The sequence below is a fragment of the Delphinapterus leucas genome, chromosome 1 (assembly GCF_059928025.1).
Source record: "Delphinapterus leucas isolate spDelLeu-1000000601 "Yukka" chromosome 1, BTC_Dleu_Yukka2, whole genome shotgun sequence".
Lineage (NCBI taxonomy): Eukaryota > Metazoa > Chordata > Mammalia > Artiodactyla > Monodontidae > Delphinapterus > Delphinapterus leucas.
In genome coordinates this window covers 26,557,227-26,579,485 of record NC_143129.1, presented here as the reverse complement: position 1 = coordinate 26,579,485, position 22,259 = coordinate 26,557,227, and the positions used below count along the sequence as shown (strand labels likewise).

Below are 22,259 nucleotides of genomic sequence, written 5' to 3'. Positions count from 1 at the left end.
CTTCAGAGCCGCAAAGTTTGGCTGTGGCGGCAAATGGGCTTGGGCGGCTCCTTGGCGGGTGGTGGCGGTGGCCGTAGCGGTTCCTCTTGGCCCTGTTAATGTCGGGGCCAGGCCCGGGGAGGATGGCGCCCTAGAGCCCGGCCTTGCTGGGGTAGGGGCGGGAGGGGACGGGGTGGGGACCGGCCATGTCGGAGGTGACCCGAAGTCTGCTGCAGCGCTGGGGCGCCAGTTTTAGGAGAGGCGCCGATTTCGACTCTTGGGGCCAGCTGGTGGAGGCGATAGACGAGTATCAGATGTGAGTGACTAACCGCGGGAGCGGGCCAGACCGGCTCCAGTCGGCCGCCTCCCGCTTCTTTCTGTCGGTGTCTCTCATCACTGTATCTGCAGCCAAGGCTTCTCAGGGTGGGGCCCCGCAGGCGCTGGGGCTGAGGTCCCACTGGCCCTGGAGACCAAGGTCCGGTCTCTGGGGTTTTTCGCTCTCCGCCTCAGCAGGGCCAGTTCCGTGCAACAGGTAGCCCTTCTTTCCTGGGGCGCCAGCCCATTCAGGCTACCTACTGAGTTCCTTGCCACCGTCTCATGGGTCCCCCGCTCTGCAGTTTCCTTTTCCCTTCTCCTCCGCCTCTCTCAGGTTGCCGCCCCTCAGTTTCTCTTTTAGAATCTCGGAGAAATACTTGTGTGTTCTCCGCCCACGTCCCCGGGATGAGGGGCCTCGCTCTGTGTACGGTGCCTTCCTCCTCCCCGGTGTAGGGCAGGAGGGAACTGGTGGCGATTGAGGGGAGGGGAGGGGGTGCCCCCAGGAGGCAGCGAGGCCGGAGGTATCTCCTCAGCCCGAAGAAAGGTCTCCTCTCGCGCCCCTTCTCCACCCCTCTTTCTGGGGAGCCGTGTTTTCCCAATTCACCTCGATTCCGTTTCGGTTTCTGGGACTGTTATTTGCTAGGCTGGGTGAGTCCCACCCACCCCCTCGCTCGGTTGCTCTGGGTGGAGTCCCTGCAGGATGTGAACAGAAGAGAGCAAAATGTGAATTAATAGACCACGCACAGGAGTCACCACCGCCTCCTTGGGTCCCTCCTCCTTTTCCTGTGTATAATGTATAGCCGCAGGGTACATGTGAGCACCAGGTTCTTTGATCTACCCAAGTCCGATTTCTTTCCCTTTATGGTTTCCTCCCAAAACTTCAGCGGTGTTTTTAAAATTAAAAGACAAGGTTTGCGTATATATTAAACCTTGCTTATAGTTTCTTGCACATTTTACTGAAAATAGGAATTGCCTGCTGAAATGCTGTTGTTTGCAAACTGTTGCCAGTAATTACTTCTTGGTTTAAAGCAAGTTATTGTTCGAAACCATGTGTAAGTAAAATCCACCCCACCCCCCCCGCCCCAGCGTCTTTTGGAAAGAATACACGGTTAGTGCTTGGAAGATCTAAATCCTGTATTCTTTTTCTACAATAGTTACTTGTGTTTATCTGGCCATTAAGATAATTTAAGTGCGTGGATGTTCTCTATCTCATCTTACTGACTTTGAACTGCCTGTAGTTTTCAAAAGCCCTGAAAACCACCATGGTTTGGGCCATTTTGCCATGTGTAACAACTACTGTCATTTGTTTTGCACTTTCACTTGATTGCAGTTTACTCTTGCAACTGCTCGGTGAGAATATTATTATTTTCATTTTGCAAATGAGGAAACTGAAGCTCAGGTTAACCGGATTACCTAGGGTCACAAAACTATACTGCTGAAGTCTGGGTTGTTTTTTTTTTTTCCCCAGTTCCAAATCCTGTCTGCTCTACTATGTAGTGTTTAAGGCATTTATTAAAGATGCGTTGTATAAGTGAATTGGACAAATTAGAAGACTTCCTTCATTCCCAGAGAATGTATCCTTCCATACTGTAGCCGGTTAGATAGTGAGCACCCATGTATACTCATTCTGCGTTAACTAAACTTGCGTAGCCTGGAATCTAAAGCTGTCTCTCACTTGTGATGGTGGGACATGGCAGCTGTTGGCACTCAGCAGCAGACCTCACAATGGAAAGTGAAGAATACCATGTCCAATTGAAATTACAAAGGAAAATTGAATATGCAAGCTGTTTAGCTGGAATTTCTAAAAATATCTCAGCAAGAGAGTAATAGGCACCAACAAATCTATTGTTGAACCTCATTACTAACCTTGAACTTCATGATTCAGAGTAATTCTAAAATTACTATAAAAACCACCAGTGTCAAATTTGAAAAAAAATATGTGATGATTGGCTTAAATTTTGTAAACATACAGGCTACATACACGATGTTGACTTTAAAATTAATACACTCAAAACTGAAGGCCAGTTGTCTTTTTTTAATTTGAATTATCTGTGAGAAAAGGAGACCATTTGGGGGCCACTAAATGATGTGAAAAAGAATGGATGGGATTTAGTAACTGACTGGATACTGAGCGAGAAGAAGAAGTCTGGGAGAACTGGCCTTTCTGACCGCAGAGGCAGCTGTGTCTTTACAGCTGTGCAACACACAGGAGTGAATTCATGGGATGGGGACCTTGTGGGGGAGGGAGTGGACGTGTTTGTACTTATCGTAAGGTAAGAATATCACAGCTTAAACAGTTTCATCACTCAGCAAGTGAGAGCTGGGCGTATAGAAATGAATAAGATTTGATATCCATCCTCAAAGTATTGAGTCTAATGGAGGATTTTATTTATTTATTTATTTTTCATTGTGAGAAATGCTGGAGGATTTTAGAATAAATGGGTATTGCTATTACAGAAGTAGGAAAAGAGTAAGTGCTGCCACACTCCTTGCTGTTTCCTGAAGCTTGCTTCTGCCTTAGGGCTTTTGTACTTTTTCTGGAACACTCTTCCCCCATTATCTGCTTGGGCCGATTGATCACCTCCTTCAGGTCTTTGTCCAAATATTATCTCTGCGAGGCCCTCTTTGTCCAGTTAAGTATGCTGTCCACTCCCACTCCCTCTACCTCAGTCTTGCAGATCCAACCCCCAATCCTGCTTAATTTTTTCTATAGTATTTATCACCATCTAAAGTACAATATATTTTATGTATTCATTTGGTTGGTTGTCTCTCTCCCCACTTGAATGTAAGCTCTTTGAAAACAGGGTATAGGAGGGGTTGTCTATTTTGTTCTCTACTGTATACGTAGCGTCCAGAGTAGCACTAGACTGTTATCAAGTAATTATTTATTTAGTTATTATATAATTGTTGTATTCTAGTGAATGGCTTGATTCAGGAATATGCTGTGGGAGCATTAAGGAGTTGATGCCACAGTACTGTTGGAAGATTTAAGCAAATTATGTCAAAACTAAAATTGCTATCTAAAATATACATGATCAATTAAAAACAACTCCCTCTAGCAGGCCACCTCTTTCAGCACCCTGGGGGTACCTGCCCCCTAACTTAGGGTAGAGTGGCATGGACTCTGCTGCCTCGAATCAGCTATTTCACAGGATCAGTCCTGAGGCATTAATCCGGCACACAGATGCTCAATAAGTATTTGTTAAATGAATGGGTGAGTTTGAAGATTGGATAAGCCCTGTTAATCATCCTTTTTATGCCTTGTGTCAGTGCCTCTCAAGGTGTGGTCCCACGTCCTTGCTGGTCTGCAACGAGATAAATAAAAAAATGGGGATTTAAAATTTAGGAATTTCGGGCTTCCCTGGTGGCACAGTGGTTGAGAGTCTGCCTGCCGATGCAGGGGACATGGGTTCGTGCCCTGGTCCGGGAAGATCCCACATGCCGCGGAGCAGCTGGGCCCGTGAGCCATGGCCGCTGAGCCTGCGCATCCAGAGCCTGTGCTCTGCAACGGGAGAGGCCACAGCAGTGAGAGGCCCGCGTACCGCAAAAAAAAAAAAAAAAAAAAAAAAAAAAAAATTTAGGAATTTCATTGTGGTATGACATCTTAATGATAGTTTTTATTTTATTTTATAAAAGTATTAGCCTGGAACAGATTGCGGGGGAAAAAACTAGTTCTTCACTCTAAATAGTTTGAGAAGCACTTGTTTCTGTCATGGATTGCTGTGGGGTTTCTGTGGGCCACTTATTTATGTGCTTTAAGGATATTTAAAACTTCCCCTTGAGAGCAGTCCTGTATTACCTGTAGGCACCCTTGGAAACTGAGGTTATTCTCTAGAGAAAAATATTTCATAGGTTTTTTACCTTTACTAATAGAATGTCAACTCTTACCTGCTCATCTGATACCCAGAGCAGAGGGATTTTCCCTCAGTGGACAGATTTATGTCTCACTTTGTCTTAAAACTTTGTCTTAAAATGGTGCAATCATTTATAGGCTTAAAAAATAAAAAATTTTTAAAAAATTAATTTTATTTATTTATTTAATTTTGGCTGAGTTGGGTCTTTGTTGCTGCGCCCGGGCTTTCTCTAGTTGCGGCGAGCGGGGGCTACTCTTCGTTGCGGTGTGCGGGCTTCTCATTGCAGTGGCTTCTCTTGTTGAGGAGCACGGGCTCTCGGCACGTGGGCTGAAGCGTAGTTGTGGCACGCGGGCTCAGTAGTTGTGGCTTACAGGCTCTAGAGTGCAGGCTCCGTAGTTGTGACGCACGGGCTGCTCACTTTCTCCGCGGCATGTGGGATCTTCCTGGACCAGGGCTCAAACCCGTGTCCCCTGCACTGGCAGGTGGATTCTTAACCACTGTGCCACCAAGGAAGCCCTAGAAAATTAATTTTTTTGCCTAGGTTTTACAAAAAGTTTTTAAAAATAACTTTATTGAGGTATAATTTATATACAGTGAAATTCAGCATTTTACGTTTACAATTCAGTGAACTTTTAGTAAATTTACCAAGTTGTGCAGCCATCATTACAGTCAAACTTTAGAACATTTCCATCACCCCACAAAGATCTCTTATGCACATTTGCAGTCATTCCATGTTCCCACCCTAACCCCAGGCAGCCGTTAATCTATATTCTGTCTCTAAAGATGAAATGAAACTTTTTCTGGACATTTCGCGTAAATTGAATCATATGATATGTGATCTGTATGTGGCTTCTTTGATTTAGCATAATGTGTTTGAAGTTATCCATGTTGTTGTATGTATCAGTACCTTGTTCCTTGTTCCTGCTGAGTAGTATTGCATTGTATGGGTATACCACATTTTGTGTATCCATTCACTACTTGGTAGACATTTGAGTTGTTTCTACTTTTCGACTGTTATCATTAATGCTGCTGTGAACATTCACGTGTAAGCCTGGGTGCACGTATATTTTCATTCTTCTTGGGTAGAAATGTAGAAGTGGAATTGCTGGCTCATATGGTAAATTTATGTGTAATTTTTAAAGGGAAACTGGTTGGTCAAACTGGGTGCACCATTTTACATTTCTACCAACAATATATGACAGTTGCTGTTTCTCTACATTGATAGCATTTGTTATTGTGTGTCTCTTTGACTATAGCCATTCTAGTGGGTACGTAGTGTACTTCACTGAGGTTTTCATTTGCTTTTCTCTTACGACTAGTAATACTGAGTGTCTTTTCTTATGATGCTTATTTTCCCTGTAAATCTTGTTTGTAAAGTGTCTCTTCATACCTTTTGCCTATTTTTAAATTGAGTTGTTTGTCTTTTCCCTATTGAATTAGAAGAGTTCTTTGTATTTTCTGGATATCAGTTCTTCATCAGATAGGATATATGATTTGCAAATATTTCCTTCAGCCTGTTGCCTAATTTTTAAAAACAGGATTCTGTTTGAATTTAACATCATTGTCTACTGACTGCTAGCATTTGAGCAGGAGTTTAGAGCTATATCCTTTCTTCTGACAGTGACCTTAGGTTTACAGTCACTATTGGCATATTGTGTGTAGAACTTGTCAAATAAAGAAACTGTGCAACACTGTAACTTCCCTGAATTCAGGGATGTGTAGTTGACATTGTTAAGTGTAGACTGTGATTCCTGAAGAGAACTCTACGTAGATGGTAGGCCAGCAAAAGTTAGAAAGGAAACCAAGTACGGGACAAGTATGGCTATGTCTGTTTCTAATTGTACTTACTCCTGTATAAAATCCACAGAGTGGGTCTATGAATGACATTTTAGGACAAATATTCTGGGGTTTCCCGTTTTGGGGGAAAAGAAATAAATGGATGGAAGCACTTTGATTAAGTAACATGGTGGAGCTATCCTGGCAAACGTTATGATTTTATGTAGGAGTTTCTTGCGTTATGATAAGGAGGATGCAGACCTTTCATAGATTAGATAGAGGTCATCAAGTGAACTTTACTCTTGATCTTTAAAGACATGATTGTATAGATTAGAACTTCCATCTAAGACTTTTTGGAAACTTGGTGAACTGTCTTTTGCAACGGCTTGGTGGGAAATCTAGCACTTGCTACCCTTTGTATCCCTGCCTCCGTTCCCCACCTAGGATAGTATAGTATGCTTGGGAATTATAGTTTAAAGTTCTTTTGTAGTTACAAAATGTCTCACCAAAAAAATCCTTTCAATTCTTTGTTTTCTTTTTCCCCGCTGCAAGTTTTTAAAAATTAAAATAAATATCACGTAACATGAAATTTATCACTGTAAAGTTGTACAATTTGTTAGTTTTTAGTATGTTCACAATGTTATGCCACCATCACCACTATCTAATTCCAGAACATTTCCATCACTCTCAAAAGAAACCCTTTACCTGATATGGGTCACTTCCAATTCTCTCATTTCCCCAGCCCCTGGCAACCACTAATCTGCCTTCTATCTCTATGGCTTTATCTATTCTGGATATTTCATGTAAATGGAATCATATAATATATGATCTTTTATATGGCTTCTTTCATTTAGCATAATGTCTTTGAGGTTCATTCATGTTGTAGCATGTATCAGTATTTCATTCCTCTTTATGGCCAAATAACATTCCTTTGAATGTGTGCGCCACATTTTGTTTATCCGTTCATCAGTTAATGGACATTTTAGGTATTTCCAGTTTTTGGCTAATCACGCATAATGCTGCTCCTGTGATCATTCGTGTACAGTTTTTGTGTGTGTGAGTGTGAACATGTTTTCTGTTCTCTTGGGAATATACCTAGGATTTTGAAACTGCTGGGTTATATGGTAACTCTATGCTTAACTTTTTTTTTTTTTTTTTTTTTTTTGCGGTACGCGGGCCTCTCACTGTTGTGGCCTCTCCCTTTGCGGAGTACAGGCTCCGGACGCGCAGGCTCAGCGGCCATGGCTCAGGGGCCTAGCCGCTCCACGGCATGTGGGATCTTCCCGGACCGGGGCACGAACCCGTGTCCCCTGCATCGGCAGGCGGACTCTCAACCACTGCGCCACCAGGGAAGCCCCCTATGCTTAACTTTTTAAGGAACTGCCAAACTGTTTTCCACAGTGACTGTACCATTTTACATTCCTACCATCAGTTCCAGTGGTAGGGTTCCGATTTCCACATCCTTGCCAATACCCATTGTACTTTTTCTCCCTCTTTTTAAAAATTATACCCATCCTGGTGGGTGTGAAGTTGTATGTCATTGTGGTTTTAATTTGTATGTCCCTAATAACTAATGCGATGATATCCATGTACTTATTGGCCATTTTTATATATTCTTTGGAGAAATGTCTGTTCAGTCAAACCTTTTACTCATTTTTTAAATTGAGTTATTTTTCTTTTTATTGTTTAGCTGTAAGAGTTGAGCTTAGACTTGTAACACAGATCCATCCTTGAAAACTCATCCTAGGCCTAGCTGCTGTTTTTAAGTATGATGATAACTGAGCAAACAGTGATTTCCATGTCTGATTGGTAGAGGATTTTCTTTATTTGCCATGAAAAATACGTCCCAAAGTATAATTTGATAGAGTATCATCACTTTGTCATGGCTGTAATTTGAACTAATCTTATCAGCAAATTAATGATAGACTGATAAAGTACCTCTGGCTGGTACTATTAATTGGTGCTCACTGGAAGTGTTTAAGCCAAATCTGGACAACTGCTCTTGGCTTGTTGTAGAAGAAATTTCGTGTGTACTAAGGAAAGTTGAATTCGATGTCATTTGAGATTCTTTCCACCTCTATGATTCTGTTTTTGCTGTCTCGAGCTGAAATTTGTCCCAGTGAAATGGTATGAAAAGTATCTTATTTCCATTGTCATTGTATAAAGAGTTAGATTCTAAAGATAATGTAGATTTATACTTTGAAAACAGAAGAAAAGTGTTATTGTACTTCACTCTTTTTTAAGAATTAAATTATTTTACCGTGTTTCACTTGAAATAGTTTGCTTTCCTTCAATTTTAAAGAATGTTTTTTTCTTCTTACAGATTAGCAAGACACCTACAAAAAGAGGCCCAAGCTCAACACAATAATTCTGAGTTCACAGAAGAACAAAAGGTACCATAAAATAATCTCTAGATACATCAGATTCCAAATGAAAAGGGTTCTGTCTTTTGAGTCCATTAAGCAAAAACAAACAACAAAAACTGTTATACTTAAGTGCAAAGAATGATACTGATTATGCTTTGCTGAACATTAAGTAATTACTTTAGAGATACCACATGATTTACCATGTAATGAATTTCTCACTTAATAAATTTCTTTACTCAGCCATTTAGACATTTAGTGGAGACCATCCACACTTTGGTTGGGAAGGAAGGGGTACCAGAGACTGGAGTTTGATTGTGAGTAATTGCATCCCACCTCAGTACTTACTTAACTCAGAACTTCCTTACCTCCTTCTCCACCTCCTCTGAAAACAAACAAAAAACAAAACAAACGAAAAACAAAAAAAAGCCACCACTGAAAAATAATTAGTTCAAGTCAAGAATTTAGCATAAGAATCCATCAACAAAGTAAATGCATAAAGTTGCAAAATGTTTCAAGGGTGCTCTTTCTCCTTGAATTAAAATTTTAATGTATCAAATTGATTCCCTGTACTGCTAGAGATTGTGAAAAATGGGATATTTTAAGAAGCCTTACTGTAAAACAGTGAGAAGAAATGGGAGGAAACAATTCTTATTTTTCCTGGCTCAAGGTATCTAATGTTAAGTTAAATTTTAATCTCGTAGATAATGAAAAAATTCATGTCAGCTTTCTTCTTAAGACATTGTAAAAACTATGGTGACTTAATTTGCTTTTATTCTCTTTTTGTACAAGGAGTGGGAGTGGGAGTGATTCTCTGCACACTCTTCAAGTAAACCTAAACAAATTGGTTTTAGTCCTTAGGCCTGTATTCATCTGATTCATCTTTATAAATCTTTGAAAAGAAAAAAACACCAAAAATTAGGGTCAGTCATATTTCTTACACAAGTTAGTATGTTTGCATTTTAAAAATATTTGGGGTCTGTTGAACCGGTTTGCAGGGCAGAAATAGAGACACAGATGTAGAGAACAAACGTGTGGACACCAAGCGGGGAAAGTGGCAGGGGCAGTGGTGGTGGGACGAATTGGGAGATTGGAATTGACATGTATACACTAATATGTATAAAATGTATAACTAGTAAGAACCTGCTGTGTAAAAAAAATAAATAAAATTCAAAAATAAAAAAAAACACAAACCTGCTGTACAAAAAAATAAATAAGATAAAATTAAAAAAAATAACTGATAAAACGTTTTTGGGTCTGTGTCATCTAGTGTATCTTTATTTTGTATTTTAAAAAGTAATAGAAGTTTTAAAATTTTAAGGTATATTTTTCTTTTTTCCTTAATAATTGCTAATATCCACAATAGATTTAGGAAACTTAGGATTTTAGCCCTGGAAAATAATTACCACAGAGGAATTGTCCGGTTTGCAAAAGGAAAGGAAGAAGGACTATATGCTTTATCACCTCTAAGATTTGTGAAATCTGTCTACGAATTGCTAAGGAAGTGATCAGCTGGCATCACAGATTTGAGAGTTTAAACACCTATGTTTTGAAACAATCTCAAATATCTGAGTATGTAAATTAACAGCTAACAAAGTGTGTTATGACTATAGAAACAAAATGAAAGCTTAGGAAATTAAAAAGTTTAATGACAGCCATATTTTAATCAACTGTTTGCCTTGTCTCCAACATCTGTTGCTTAGGTATAGGTTCTATGAGCAACACGACCTCAAATATAAACTGATTTGACCTAAAACATACTAAAGTTTTTAAAAATGTCATCAAGAAATGAGCTTTGTCATATTCTGATGATTAGACTAACCAGAAAAAATTAGCTTTTTCTTAATTTTCTTTAACTTTCTAAGGATGAAGCTGGGATGTTTGACAGTGCTGTGTATTCAATCTTTAATTTATAGCTGTTCTTAGTAGGCACCCGCTGCTGTCTTTTTTCAGCTTACACAGATCTCACCCTCCACAAGGCCCAGGAGGCACCATGACCTAAAGGAATGAGCCTGAGATCTGGAGTCAGAAGACTTGATCTTGAATCCAGTCTGTCTCTGGGCCTTAATTTCCTTATGTATGAAATGAGGGATTAGATAACCCTAAATGATCTTGAAACGTATCCCTAAATCTTCAAATGACCTCTACCTTTGAGGTAGTCTGTTCCTCCTCCCCTCCTCGAGGTGTGATTTCTGAGGTATTTATTATTTATAAACCTGCTTAGGAGGCAAATGTGGCTGCCAGTAGTGACTACAGAGAGAGGTTGTGCCTGCCTCCCTATTCCTTGGGCTTGGAGAAGGACCCCCAAATCACTCTGTACTACATTATGAATATAAGGCAAGTCGTATGCATTTACAAATTCTTTAAAAAAAATTTCTTTAAAAATACAGGTGAAACATTCACAACGGGCCAGAAACCTCATATTGGCATTGTAGGCCTTATTTCAATGTCACATAAGGAAAAACTTAGAGGCTCTAAGTTAATAAATGATTAGAAAAACAAAGATTTCCCAGACATTATCTGGAGAACATTGACTCTGAAAAATTAATAGATGTTATATGAACAGAGTTTGTGACTTGTCAGGGCTTTTAGTATGCTAATGTGTATGTTGGAGTTTTAAAGAGTTTGGGTAATGGAGTATTTCTTAGATTTGTTGGCTTTTGAAAGTCTCCCTCCTCCTCCCTTTATAATATTTCATTGGGTCTAAAGAACATGTTATGGGAAATTTTGAAACCAACTGTTAGGTCTGCAAAATTAATTGAATGCCAGACCTGGCATGTAAGCCAAAGGAGAAGAAATTCGATTGTGTTTTCCTTAAAAGAGGAAAATGGAGAATGTTCCTTACATTATTCTAAGCAAAATTGTTCTATATGTTTTCTATTTGGAATTATATTCTTTATGCTTTTACTATTTTAAATGTTTTTGTAGCAGTGACAAGTTTTAGAATTATGCCAACCATTTAATAATTTGTGGAACTTTGAAAGAAGATTTTTAAAAACCACTATATTTCTAAAGTGCTTTCTTTATGAAGCTTTTTACTGTTAGTTCACAGTAAGATTTCAAAAATATTTGATGAATAAATGCTTTGTTAGATCTTAAGTTATTGATATTTATTTGTATATGATTATTATTTTAAGATTAGAGGAATCCTATTTTTTTAGAGAATAACATATATATCTTCACAATATTTATTTTAAATCTGAAGAACTCTAAAGCAGAGCTACTGATCTCTCTAAAGTTTATTAGTTGATGGTAAAAAATCTTCATATGGCTTTTCTATTCAAAATATTCTCAAAGATTTCTGGTGGAAAAAAAAGCAAGTTTATAATTCTTATTTGATCTTCCCTCATGATCAGTTGACATAGCTTTCATTTCATTTCTTAATAGTTTTGTCATTATAACAACAGGGTTTAGTAGCCAAAAAATAGCTGCCAAAAGCTTTCATTCCGTTAAATTCCCTGCTTTGGTGTAGTAGATTTTCTCATGTAAGTTTCTGGACAGACTAGAACATCCTGTCTCATGATGCTTAGAAAGTTTTTCCCTGTTTTGAATCAAATTTAGTGGTAATGAGAATTCCAGCACTATATGCTTGTTTTACATTTTATAGGTCCCCACTTTCCACTGCCTCCTCCCTCTCTTCCTTTCTTTCCTCCTCACCCCCGCCATCTAAAGAGTAGATGACTGGCTGTCTAAATGTAAAAAATTAAGTCTGGATTGAGACTCTACTACTTTAACAATGTGTATTTTTTCAACCTATTTTTCCTTGATATGTTTTAGCAAAATTACTTTTGCTCTTTATTTGTATATTTCTATTTCATCTTTTCCTTTCACCGCTCTTTTTGAGTTGTCCATTTCCCTAGCAAGTGACAAAGTAAAGTAGCCAGTATTCTGAAAATGACAACATTTTCCATTTCTATACCACAGCAGGTATAAGCAGTTAATTTGAATGAAGTGCTAATTATTTAAATCTTTCTAAAATTAAACTTCGCTTTGAGTGCTTAGTCTTAATGTGTATTAGTTAATAGTCAATATTTATATTCTGACACATATGACTTTGTGCTTCTTAATAATTTTTCTGAACCATTTCTTTCTAAGAAAGTTGAAATAATTACAGTAGCAAGCACTTGATTTTGACATCAATAAATGCTGCATGTTTTGCTACAGCTGAAAATGATAGTGTTTCACTCCTTTTTTAATACTGATGTTGGGTGTGGTCCCTTAAAATAGTTATGAATAATGCTTATTGGTATTTTGCCATAGTTCAGTAGATTCTGTGTAAAAAACTGTTGCTTCTGCTTAACTTGAAGAAATATTTAAATTTAAAATAGATTATTAGTGGACTTACAGTTGTTAAACTACATTTTACCTTAAATGTTAAAAACATCAAATCAGATGGATTGTATAGTAAAGAAGGAAAAGGAGTTAACTAGTATTTTTAAAGACTTACTCACTGGTACGTGTCCCTTAATACAGACAACCCTTTTTCAAAACCATTTTTAAAAGAACATAAAAAGTATGGCCAAATGGTATTAAAATAAGTGTATTACTTTGTTGTATATATTGCTATTGTATAGAATACACTGATGTCCAGGGCAAGTTGCTTAACCTGTCTTCTGTTTTCACATCTATAAAATAGTTGTATCTAACTCATAGGGTTGTAGTCAGGATTAAATGACGTAATGTGTGTAAATCACTTAGCAGAGTCTGTCATTTAGTAACTGCTCAATAGTTGTTAGCTATTACTGTTACTATATAATTTATATTTAAAATTATTTACTAGTTTTGTCAGATTTGAGTGATATATATGAACAATGATCTGAGGTTATTAGATTTTATGTAGAAAAGATTGTTGCTGGTTGCTCCACAACAGCTCTTTCAGAGGGTAAATAAATCTGTGATTATCTTGATTCCTTTTGCAGCAGTTCTATTAAATATAATATTTAAATGTAAAATTTCAAAATAAAATTTGACATTTTCTAAACTCTTATATTAAGATTAAAAGAAATTTTTAAAGATTGTGGAGATAGTTAAATATTGTTACTTGTTCCTTGACCAAGAGTCATGTCTTTTGCTCAGTCGTGGTTTATTTATTTATATATTTTTAAATTAAAAAAATTTTTTTATTGAAGTATACTTGATTTACAATGTTGTGTTAGCTTCTGGTGTACAGCAAAGTGATTCAGTTATACATATTGATATATATATCAATATATACATATTCTTTTTCATATTCTTTCCCATTATGGTTTATAACAGGATACTGAATATAGTTCCCTGTGCTATACAGTAGGACCTTATTGTTTATCTGTTTTACATATAGTACTTTGTATCTGCTAATCCCCAGCTCCTAATTTATCCTTCCCCCTTTCACCTTTGGTAACCATAAGTTTGTTTTCTATGTCTGTGAGTCTGTTTCTGTTTCATAAATAAGTTCATTTGTGTCATATTTTAGATTCCATAAGTGATATCATATGGTGTTTGTCTTTCTCTTTCTGACTTACTTCACTTAGTATGATAATCTCTAGGTCCATCCATGTTGCTGCAAATGGCATTATTTCATTCTTTTTTATGGCTGAGGAGTATTCCATTGTATATATATACCACATCTTCTTTATCCATTCATCTGTTGATGGACATTTATTTACCTTGCTTCTGTGTCTTGGCTATTGTGAATAGTGCTGCTGTGAACATTGGGGTGCATGTATCTTTTCTAATTATAGTTTTCTCCAGATATATGCCCAGGGGTGGGATTGCTGGATCATGTGGCAACCCTATTTTTAGTTTTTTAAGGAACATCCGTACTGTTTGCCATAGTGGCTGCACCAATTTACATTCCTACCAACAGTGTAGGAGGGTTCCCTTTTCTCCACATCCTCTCTAGCATTTGTTATTTGTAGAATTAGTGTTTTATTTTGTGAACTATCCCAGCTGTTTATGGTCCACATGATAACTGCATAGTGCCATCTAGCCTGGGTGCCAGGTACCAGGACAATAGTTGTTACTCCTCTTTGCTCCTCATTTATCTTCCAAAGAAAATTGATGAAAGAGAAAACCACCAAATCTAATTGACTAAACTTTTGCAGGTCGTCAGTATGTATAGAAAAACATCCTTTTTTTTTCCAGAATATTTTTTTGGTGAAGGCATTGCAAATATTGTACATATATACTTCACTTTTATTGCCAGGATTTCTTCCTTTTTATTAGGAAGGATTTAAAAGTCTTGATGGGCATAATTCAGCTGCTGTCTGCTCTTGCAGATATTTGTTCTGTGGGTCTCCTTTTCATTTCAACCCTAGTCATTCATGTTCTTGTTCTGATTACTGTTTACATAGACAGTTGAAATAACCTGATTGATCTTACCTTTAGTCTTTTCCCTTTTCTCCTTCACCCTATGGATACTCTTATCACAGCAGTCTTATTTTTTTTTTTTTTTTTTTTGCGGTACGCGGGCCTCTCACGGGCCCAGCCGCTCCGCGGCACGTGGGATCCTCCCAGACCAGGGCACGAACCCGTGTCCCCTGCATCGGCAGGCGGACTCTCAACCACTGCGCCACCAGGGAAGCCCACACAGGAGTCTTCTTAAAGGGCAAATCTGATAGTCATTCTTCTGTCCAGAAACTATCTGTATGATTTATTGCTAAAGTAGTAACAGATTTTGCAGCTGGTCCTAGAAGGTCCCCTTTATAATGACCTCCCTCCCCCAACACACGCATTTCACATTTCAAACCTTTCTCCCCCTGCTTCAGTTTGGGACTTCAGACAACTGAACCATGACAATTTTCCTAGTACGTTAGTTTTAGAAATCCTCCCAGTCACTGGGGCTTGAATCCTAATTCCGATTCTTGTCCTGTTTCTCCAGGATATATTACCGCTTAGTTCGCTGAAGCCCTATAGAATCAAGTGCCTCTGCTTTACGTTACAGTGATTCTGAATGTGTCTTATATAATAGAAACATGCGCTTATTAAAGACAGGGACTATGCCTTATCACTTGTATCCATTTTATAGCTCAGATCTGACTGTAAAATTTACCACCATTTATCACAAGTATTGATTCTGCTTAGTATTGTTGATATATTTAATTGAACAAGTCAAGATTGGATTTGAGTCAGAATTAAATTATACCGCTGTGCTAACTTTCAGATATTTTTGTTTTTAAGTCTTTTAGTGAATATCAGACTTTATGGAGAAGAAGAAAAGGTAAAGCTTAGGAGGGAAGATGCTTGAAGTCCTTTTCATTGCCCTTTAAATCATATCTAAAGCTATCATCAAAGCAAACTTGATTTAAAATTGGTTGTGGCACATTAGGTTAGGAGCGAATATATACTCACCTTCTCTGCCCGATCCCAGACCTTTACCTCCTGTTTCTCATCTCCAAAGTCTGCAAGATGCTAAAAGAAGTAAAAGTTAACTTATTTTTTAAAATTATAGATTGCTTATCAATGAAAATTAACTTGGTGATTTGGACAACTAACAGTTATGATATATTTGGTATTTATAGCTTTTTCTTTTTCCTTCAGAAAACCATAGGCAAAATTGCAACATGCTTGGAATTACGAAGTGCAGCTTTACAGGTAAATAGGTTCCCCCCCTCCAACTTTTTAATATAAGGAAAAGAAATTATTGTGAACTATTCTGATAAAGTATTAGCATTCATGCCAAAAGCAGTATTGTCTCACAAAGGTTTTATAACAGTAAGAATTCATGGGTTAAACTCATCTTAAAAGATTTAGTTCATATTACATAAACTGTAAAAATAAAAGATATGACTTCAATTTTTTTTCTGTTATTTTTAGCCTGAATGTTCCAAAAAACACTAAAACAAAAACCAGTTTGGAATTTTTTTTTTTTTTTTACCCTGAAAGCAAGAAATAGATTCATTTATTTTGGCCGCTTTTTGAATATGTCGTCAACCACTTAAAAGACATAGGGTGCAGTGAAATCTTTGTAATAAAAATATGTAATATGCATGTTTTAAATTCAGTCCACACAGTCCCAAGAAGAATTTAAACTGGAGGATCTGAAGAAGCTAGAACCAAGTAAGTTTTGTTTTATATTTTTTAGTGATACTCCTTTAGAAAAATATTTGAGCTGTTATGGATATTAAGGTTATTTAGCAGAGATGCTGATTTGAGTCATTTCTGTTAATATCTAGTCCTATGTAATTTTTTTGTGCTTTTATAATTCCTATAATATTTATAGTAATTATTCTTTGGTTCACTTTCATTATAGAATATGAAAAATTATTTGATTCTATGTCATACCTCATCTATCTGTTTTAGACTTTATTTTGTTTTAATCTCTTTAATAAGACTATAATTAAATTAGTTTGGTAAACATTTACAGTAGAGTCTACTGGAGAATATAAATTTATAGTCATTGATGCCTATTTATACAGCATGTCACTGAAAACTGCAGTCCAGCTGTTTGGTCTGCTGTATAAAATATTTCCTTGTTGTCCTCATTTTCCTTCCTGAAAGTTTTTTTGAGGTAAACAATTCCTTCAAATATTTTGGTGGTTAGGTTGCTGCTAGATGAAGCTTTTTTGCTGGTTCAAATGAATGTTCTCTTAGAGGAAATGTTTGAAATATAAGCAAGGGCACAAGTATTAAATATCACCACAGTCAATTTTAGGACATTTTTATCACCCCATAAAGAAAACCTTTATCCGTTAGCATTCAGTCATTTCCCTCCAGCTTCCCCCAATTCCCAGTCCTAGGCAACCACTAATCTATTTTTTGTCTCTATAAATTTGCCTGTTCTGAACATTTCGTATAAATGGAATCATATAATGTATGGTCTTTTGCAACTGGCTATATATAAGATTATTTTAAGAAAAGCACATTGATGGCTTTAAAAAAAGATTACAGCTGCAGTTAGGATGTCTGAGTTATATAATGTTTCTAAAGAAAATCATAACGTTCACTTTTAAATGATAAGAATAATTAGGATTTGGGATCCTTACCTAGTCACTATTTTCCATTTCTTTTCTGTTTGTTTCCAAATAAAACTTAAGAACCTGTTAGGTATGTAAGGTGACTGTAAAGTTTGTAAACGCTTATACTCAGATGTTTATTATCTCTTTCCATAGACTCACTCAGTTATTCCTCCTATGGCCTCATAGACTTTCTTGTTGGTAATAACGGTTGCCATTTTTTCGAGCAGCAGCAGTATGCCAAGCACTCAGATAAATCGTCTCAACGGCATTTTGCTTACTGACACTTGCCCGTGATCTTACAGCTTGTAAATGCCAGAACCAGATTTTGACCAGGGTTCTAAGTGATCTCAAAGCCTGCATTCCTACCACTGCACTGTTATTAATACTTGGAATGGTGCAGTATTGGCATCACTCCTAAATAGCATGGTTCTTCAGGTCAAGTTCCTGAGAGATTTTTGGCCCGTATCTTAGTGGAAGATTGGACTAAAATCTGCATTAGTCTTCTACTTTGTTTGTTTATTTGTTTTTGTTTTGTTTTTTTTTAAGATTTGGTGTGCGAATGGAAAGGAAAGAGTATTTTTGGGATTCATTTTGTTATAGTTTGAATTTATATAATTCTTCTCATTTGGACTTCTCCCTTCCTGGTACTTATTATTTTTTTAGATGATTTTAATTTGCTGTTGCCTCTGAAAGGAACATAAATGTGTATATTGTATCTCAGTAGGATATGCTCTGTAATTAATTTTGAATTTATAAAATCTAGGCACTTGTTATGAGTTAATTATTTTATCGGAATTAAACATTTTCTATAAATTGGTGTTTGACTATATTTCAGATTCAGTGTTCTTAGTCAAGCTGACCTCTGCCTCTTCTAAGAATGTTAAGGAAAGGAAAATTAACGAATGACTGTGTCTTTCAACATGTTAGTCCTAGTTGGTTTATTTTGCTAATGTATTTTTCCTTTCAAAGTTTTAAAAATATAATCCTGTCTGAAATTCATACTAAAACTAAGATCTTGAAAGTACTAGTTACTTGATTTTCTTATGTTAATCCTTAGTAGCAGACTACTTCTTACTCAAACTTGTCCCCTCGTGACAACCCCATAAACTGTAAAGTTCCCTTCCATTAATTCATCTTTGAAAGCCCCGAAGAAATCCCACCTTTCTCTGAAAGCTTTCCGTGCTTTCCCTAGCCATAATTAAACTCTACTTCATGTCCTTTCTAGGAGCACTTTTTATAGCCACCATTGTAGTCTTCCCTGTATTTTTCTCACTTATATTTATTTCTCTCCTCAAGAAGATTGTGAATAGCCTCTGTATTTTCCCCACAGAGCCTCATTCAACACTGCCTATAGTTTGAACTCGGCAGATTTTTAAGTTGAATGTCTTCAGGGAATCTTCTCACATAATTAAAAAAATAACCTTTCAGATGGGAAGCACTTGCTCATTTTTGCCTACCACAAAAATGAAAGATGTCAGCCACAAAAGAAGAATACATCTGGCATGTGTGTCTGTGAGGTTTTTAGAGTGTCAGCTTCAGGAGGTTGCAGGGCCTGCTCCATGACAGCAGGCTGAGAGTGCTGAGTTCTTACCAGTAGAGGGTGGGCCTGTGTGTGTGATTTCTGCTGGATGAGCCAGTTAGACCCCAATGGTGGTAGACTCCATGCTCATGATAATACCTTCCATGGAATTATAAACTTGCTTCTCTCTTCTCTAAATCCTCCTAAAATATCAATATTAGTGTCAGAAGAAAAATCCTATGTAAAGTTTATGTAGAACCCTATTTTAAAAGGACATTAGAATCCCTGTTATTCCATAGTTGGTGAAAATGGAAACCTATCCTACATTTACAGAAAGGGAGAAAGGAGCTGTTATTTTTCTCCCAAAGTTATTCACACAAATTAAATATCTGATATACTCTATACTTATAAATACAAAATAAAGGAGAGGCTATTACTGCAAAACAGACATTTCCTTTTCAAAGCATTGATACCTAAGGAAAGAAAATACTGTTTAATTCTTCTATTATAATACAAATTTAAGATATTCTTAATGACTAATATGATTTTCAACTTTTTAATTGATGTTGTTTTGTACATATTTTAAGGTTTGATTTTTCCTTTTTATTATTAAAATGTGATCATTTCTGATATACATGATCTTTTTTTTTTTTGTCACCCATTCCCTGTTCTCAATATCTAGCATAATACTGTGTAAGTGATTAATTCAGGGGTCCCCAACCCCTGGGCCGCAGACCAGTATTGGTCTGTGGCCTGTGAGGAACCGGGCTTCACAGCAGGACGTGAGTGGCCGGCGGTGAGCGAGCAAAGCTTCATCTGCCGCTCCCCATCGCTCCCCATCGCTCGCATTACCACCTGAACCATCTCCCCTCCCTCACCCCCGGTCTGTGGAAAAATTGTCTTCCATGAAACCGGTCCCTGATGCCAGAAAGGTTGGGGACTGATGAATTAATTGATATTTGAGTTGAATGAATAGCTTACAAGGAACATTCATGCACCAAGCTTAGAGAGGATAGTCTTATAATTTTAAAAATAGTCCTTCTTAGTGAGATCTGAAATAATAGGATTCTAGTCAGCCAGATAGGGAAAACTATGGAGAAATAAATTACCATATAATAATGTAGAATTATACTTTTATGGTACTTTAAATGTTCCCATGCAATGTCATATACTGTTATTTAATTTAATTTTCTCAGCAGTCTGGGAAGGAAATGGTATTCTGGTTTTAGAACTGGGGGAACGGAGATTCAGAGTAGTTATGTGAATGCTCAAGTCATTAACATCCTCGTAGGGCTAAGATCTGATTTCAGAGCTTTTGCTACTTCCCCCTTGCTTATCAGACTTTAGCTCTATGGTCCATTCTATTCCTTGAACAAGCTCCTGCCCCAGAGCCTTTGTTGTTGCTCTAGCTTGTTCTCTAATTCTTGGAGAGCCCTCGCCCCTGAGCTACTTGTGGACATTTCCTCTCATCCAGGTCATGGCTCAAATGTCTTCTAGTAATTCAGGTTTGAGAGGCCTACCCTGTTCACCTCAGCTGAAGTTATCCCTCTATTCTACGTACACAAGCATCCTCTGTGTCCTTCATTACACTAATTGCAGTCTTAACATTATCTTGTTTATTTGTTGCCTTATTATTGTCTGCTTTTCCTGACTAGGATCTAAGATCCACATATGAGGGCAAGAACCCTCTGTCTCTATCACTGCCATATCTTTAGCACTCAGTGCACGTTTGTTGAGGAGAAGAAAAAGAGAGGAAGAATGAGGCTAAGAGTTGGAGAGGGAGAGAGAATAAGAATGAGAATCTAGACCCAAGTCTCAGACTTCTTTCCCCGAAGGGCTTAGTAGGAGTGCATATGTTAGAAGAAGTCTAATAAACACATCCAACTCCGATTGGAGTAAGGCATATAATTGCAACCTGTACACAGGGATTTCCTTTTTGGGGATGACAACATCCATACCTATTTTAGCTCTCAACTGCAGGACTCCAAACTTAGCGAGACTGAATAAGTTGAGTATAAAATCATAGAAATATTTTGGGTTGCCCAATTAATGCTATTACTTCACCTTCATGTAGTTGCAGGTAGTTACTGGGAATCCATGAGACCAGATATGAAGCACTAAGTTACATATAGCACCTCTCTTTAAGTTTACATGCCAGGATATAGTCATTGACCACAACCATAATACAGGAGGTGGTACCATGTTGTTTGAAGACTTCTCTTGGGGATAAATCCCTCTTTGTGTTTGTGTGTGTGTGTGTGTGTGTATGTAAGAATATATGTACATATATGTATGTATATATTACACATTTGTAATAAACTATGGTAAAATGCATATGAGAATTATAACCTCACTACTATAAACTTTACCAGTTTTATGGAGTTGAGGGGAAGTCTAATCAGGACGTAGAATAAGATATGCTCATGTCCCTCTCATTGGTCACCTTTGACACCAATCTTTTAATTTAAATACTCCAGGGAGGAGTTACTCTCTTCTCTGGTGCCCCATGTCTCACCTAGGACTTTGTACATAGAACTATTTCGGGGTTCATCTTCCATAAGGACTCTGAGACTCTAGAAGTAACTCTCCTTGGAGGGCTAACAATACTCTGAAATTACTGGTACTTGGAGTATGGATATTTTCATTTTGCTAAGATAGTCAATGGTTTATGGCTCTGGATGATGATAAGATTGGGAATTTTTTAAAAAGTATTAATAGGCATAGTAAAATTTACTAAAAATCAGTCATTGACAATAAAATTGTTTATTTTGATTCATGAGATTATTCATATGTCTTTCTCTTTTTATTCTAGTCCTAAAGAATATTCTTACATATAATAAAGAATTCCCATTTGATGTTCAGCCTGTCCCCTTAAGGTAAAATAAATAAGCACCAATATTTGTCTTCTTATTCTATCATCTTATTTTATACCTATTTTTCAGAGATTTCTGGATGTTTTATATCAATGTTGGTATACTGATATCATTAGTAGTAACATACTAGCATTTTATGTCAGCATTTTTTATATCAACATCTTACCTAGGAAATGAGTAGCTATGAGGCTTCTCCAGTATATTTAGTTTTGTAGCTCACTCTTTTTTCTGTCCTTTTGCATGTAGAAGAATTTTAGCACCTGGTGAAGAAGAGAATTTGGAATTTGAAGAAGATGAAGAAGAGGGTGGTGCTGGAGCAGGGTCTCCTGATGCCTTTCCTGCTAGAGTTCCTGGTGAGTATCACTTGTTAAAAATATACATTACTTAACTCAGTACAAGGCCAAGGTGTTTGGAACTTATTTTGGTATTTGCTAGTAGAGAGTAAAACCTCTCCAGGGTTCATGCCAATCTTAAGCAAATGGTCATGTTTTGGGCAGTAGCTGTTTCATAAGTATAGTCTGAAAGTATCTTACTGTCTGTTCTGGGGTTCCAAAGACCACCTTCGCGTTTGGAGATTCGCTAGGAGGACTCACAGGACTCAGCATGTGATTGTGCTCACACTGTGATTTATTCCAGAGAAAGAA

The 22,259-nt window shown here is 37.3% G+C and overlaps 1 protein-coding gene across 2 annotated transcripts in view; it reads left to right on the top strand.

The window, feature by feature from the left end:
- Positions 1 to 162: 162 nt before the first annotated feature.
- Positions 163 to 22,259, top strand: part of AIDA (axin interactor, dorsalization associated) — a 42,378-nt gene continuing 20,281 nt past the window's right edge. For both annotated transcript variants that reach the window (XM_022579277.3, XM_022579276.3), the window contains exons 1-6: positions 163 to 295; positions 8,248 to 8,317; positions 15,806 to 15,859; positions 16,270 to 16,324; positions 21,555 to 21,618; positions 21,862 to 21,968. In XM_022579277.3, the coding sequence (XP_022434985.1) occupies positions 186 to 295; positions 8,248 to 8,317; positions 15,806 to 15,859; positions 16,270 to 16,324; positions 21,555 to 21,618; positions 21,862 to 21,968 (460 nt within the window). In that variant the 5' untranslated portion in view covers positions 163 to 185. The remainder of the gene's footprint in view (positions 296 to 8,247; positions 8,318 to 15,805; positions 15,860 to 16,269; positions 16,325 to 21,554; positions 21,619 to 21,861; positions 21,969 to 22,259) is intronic.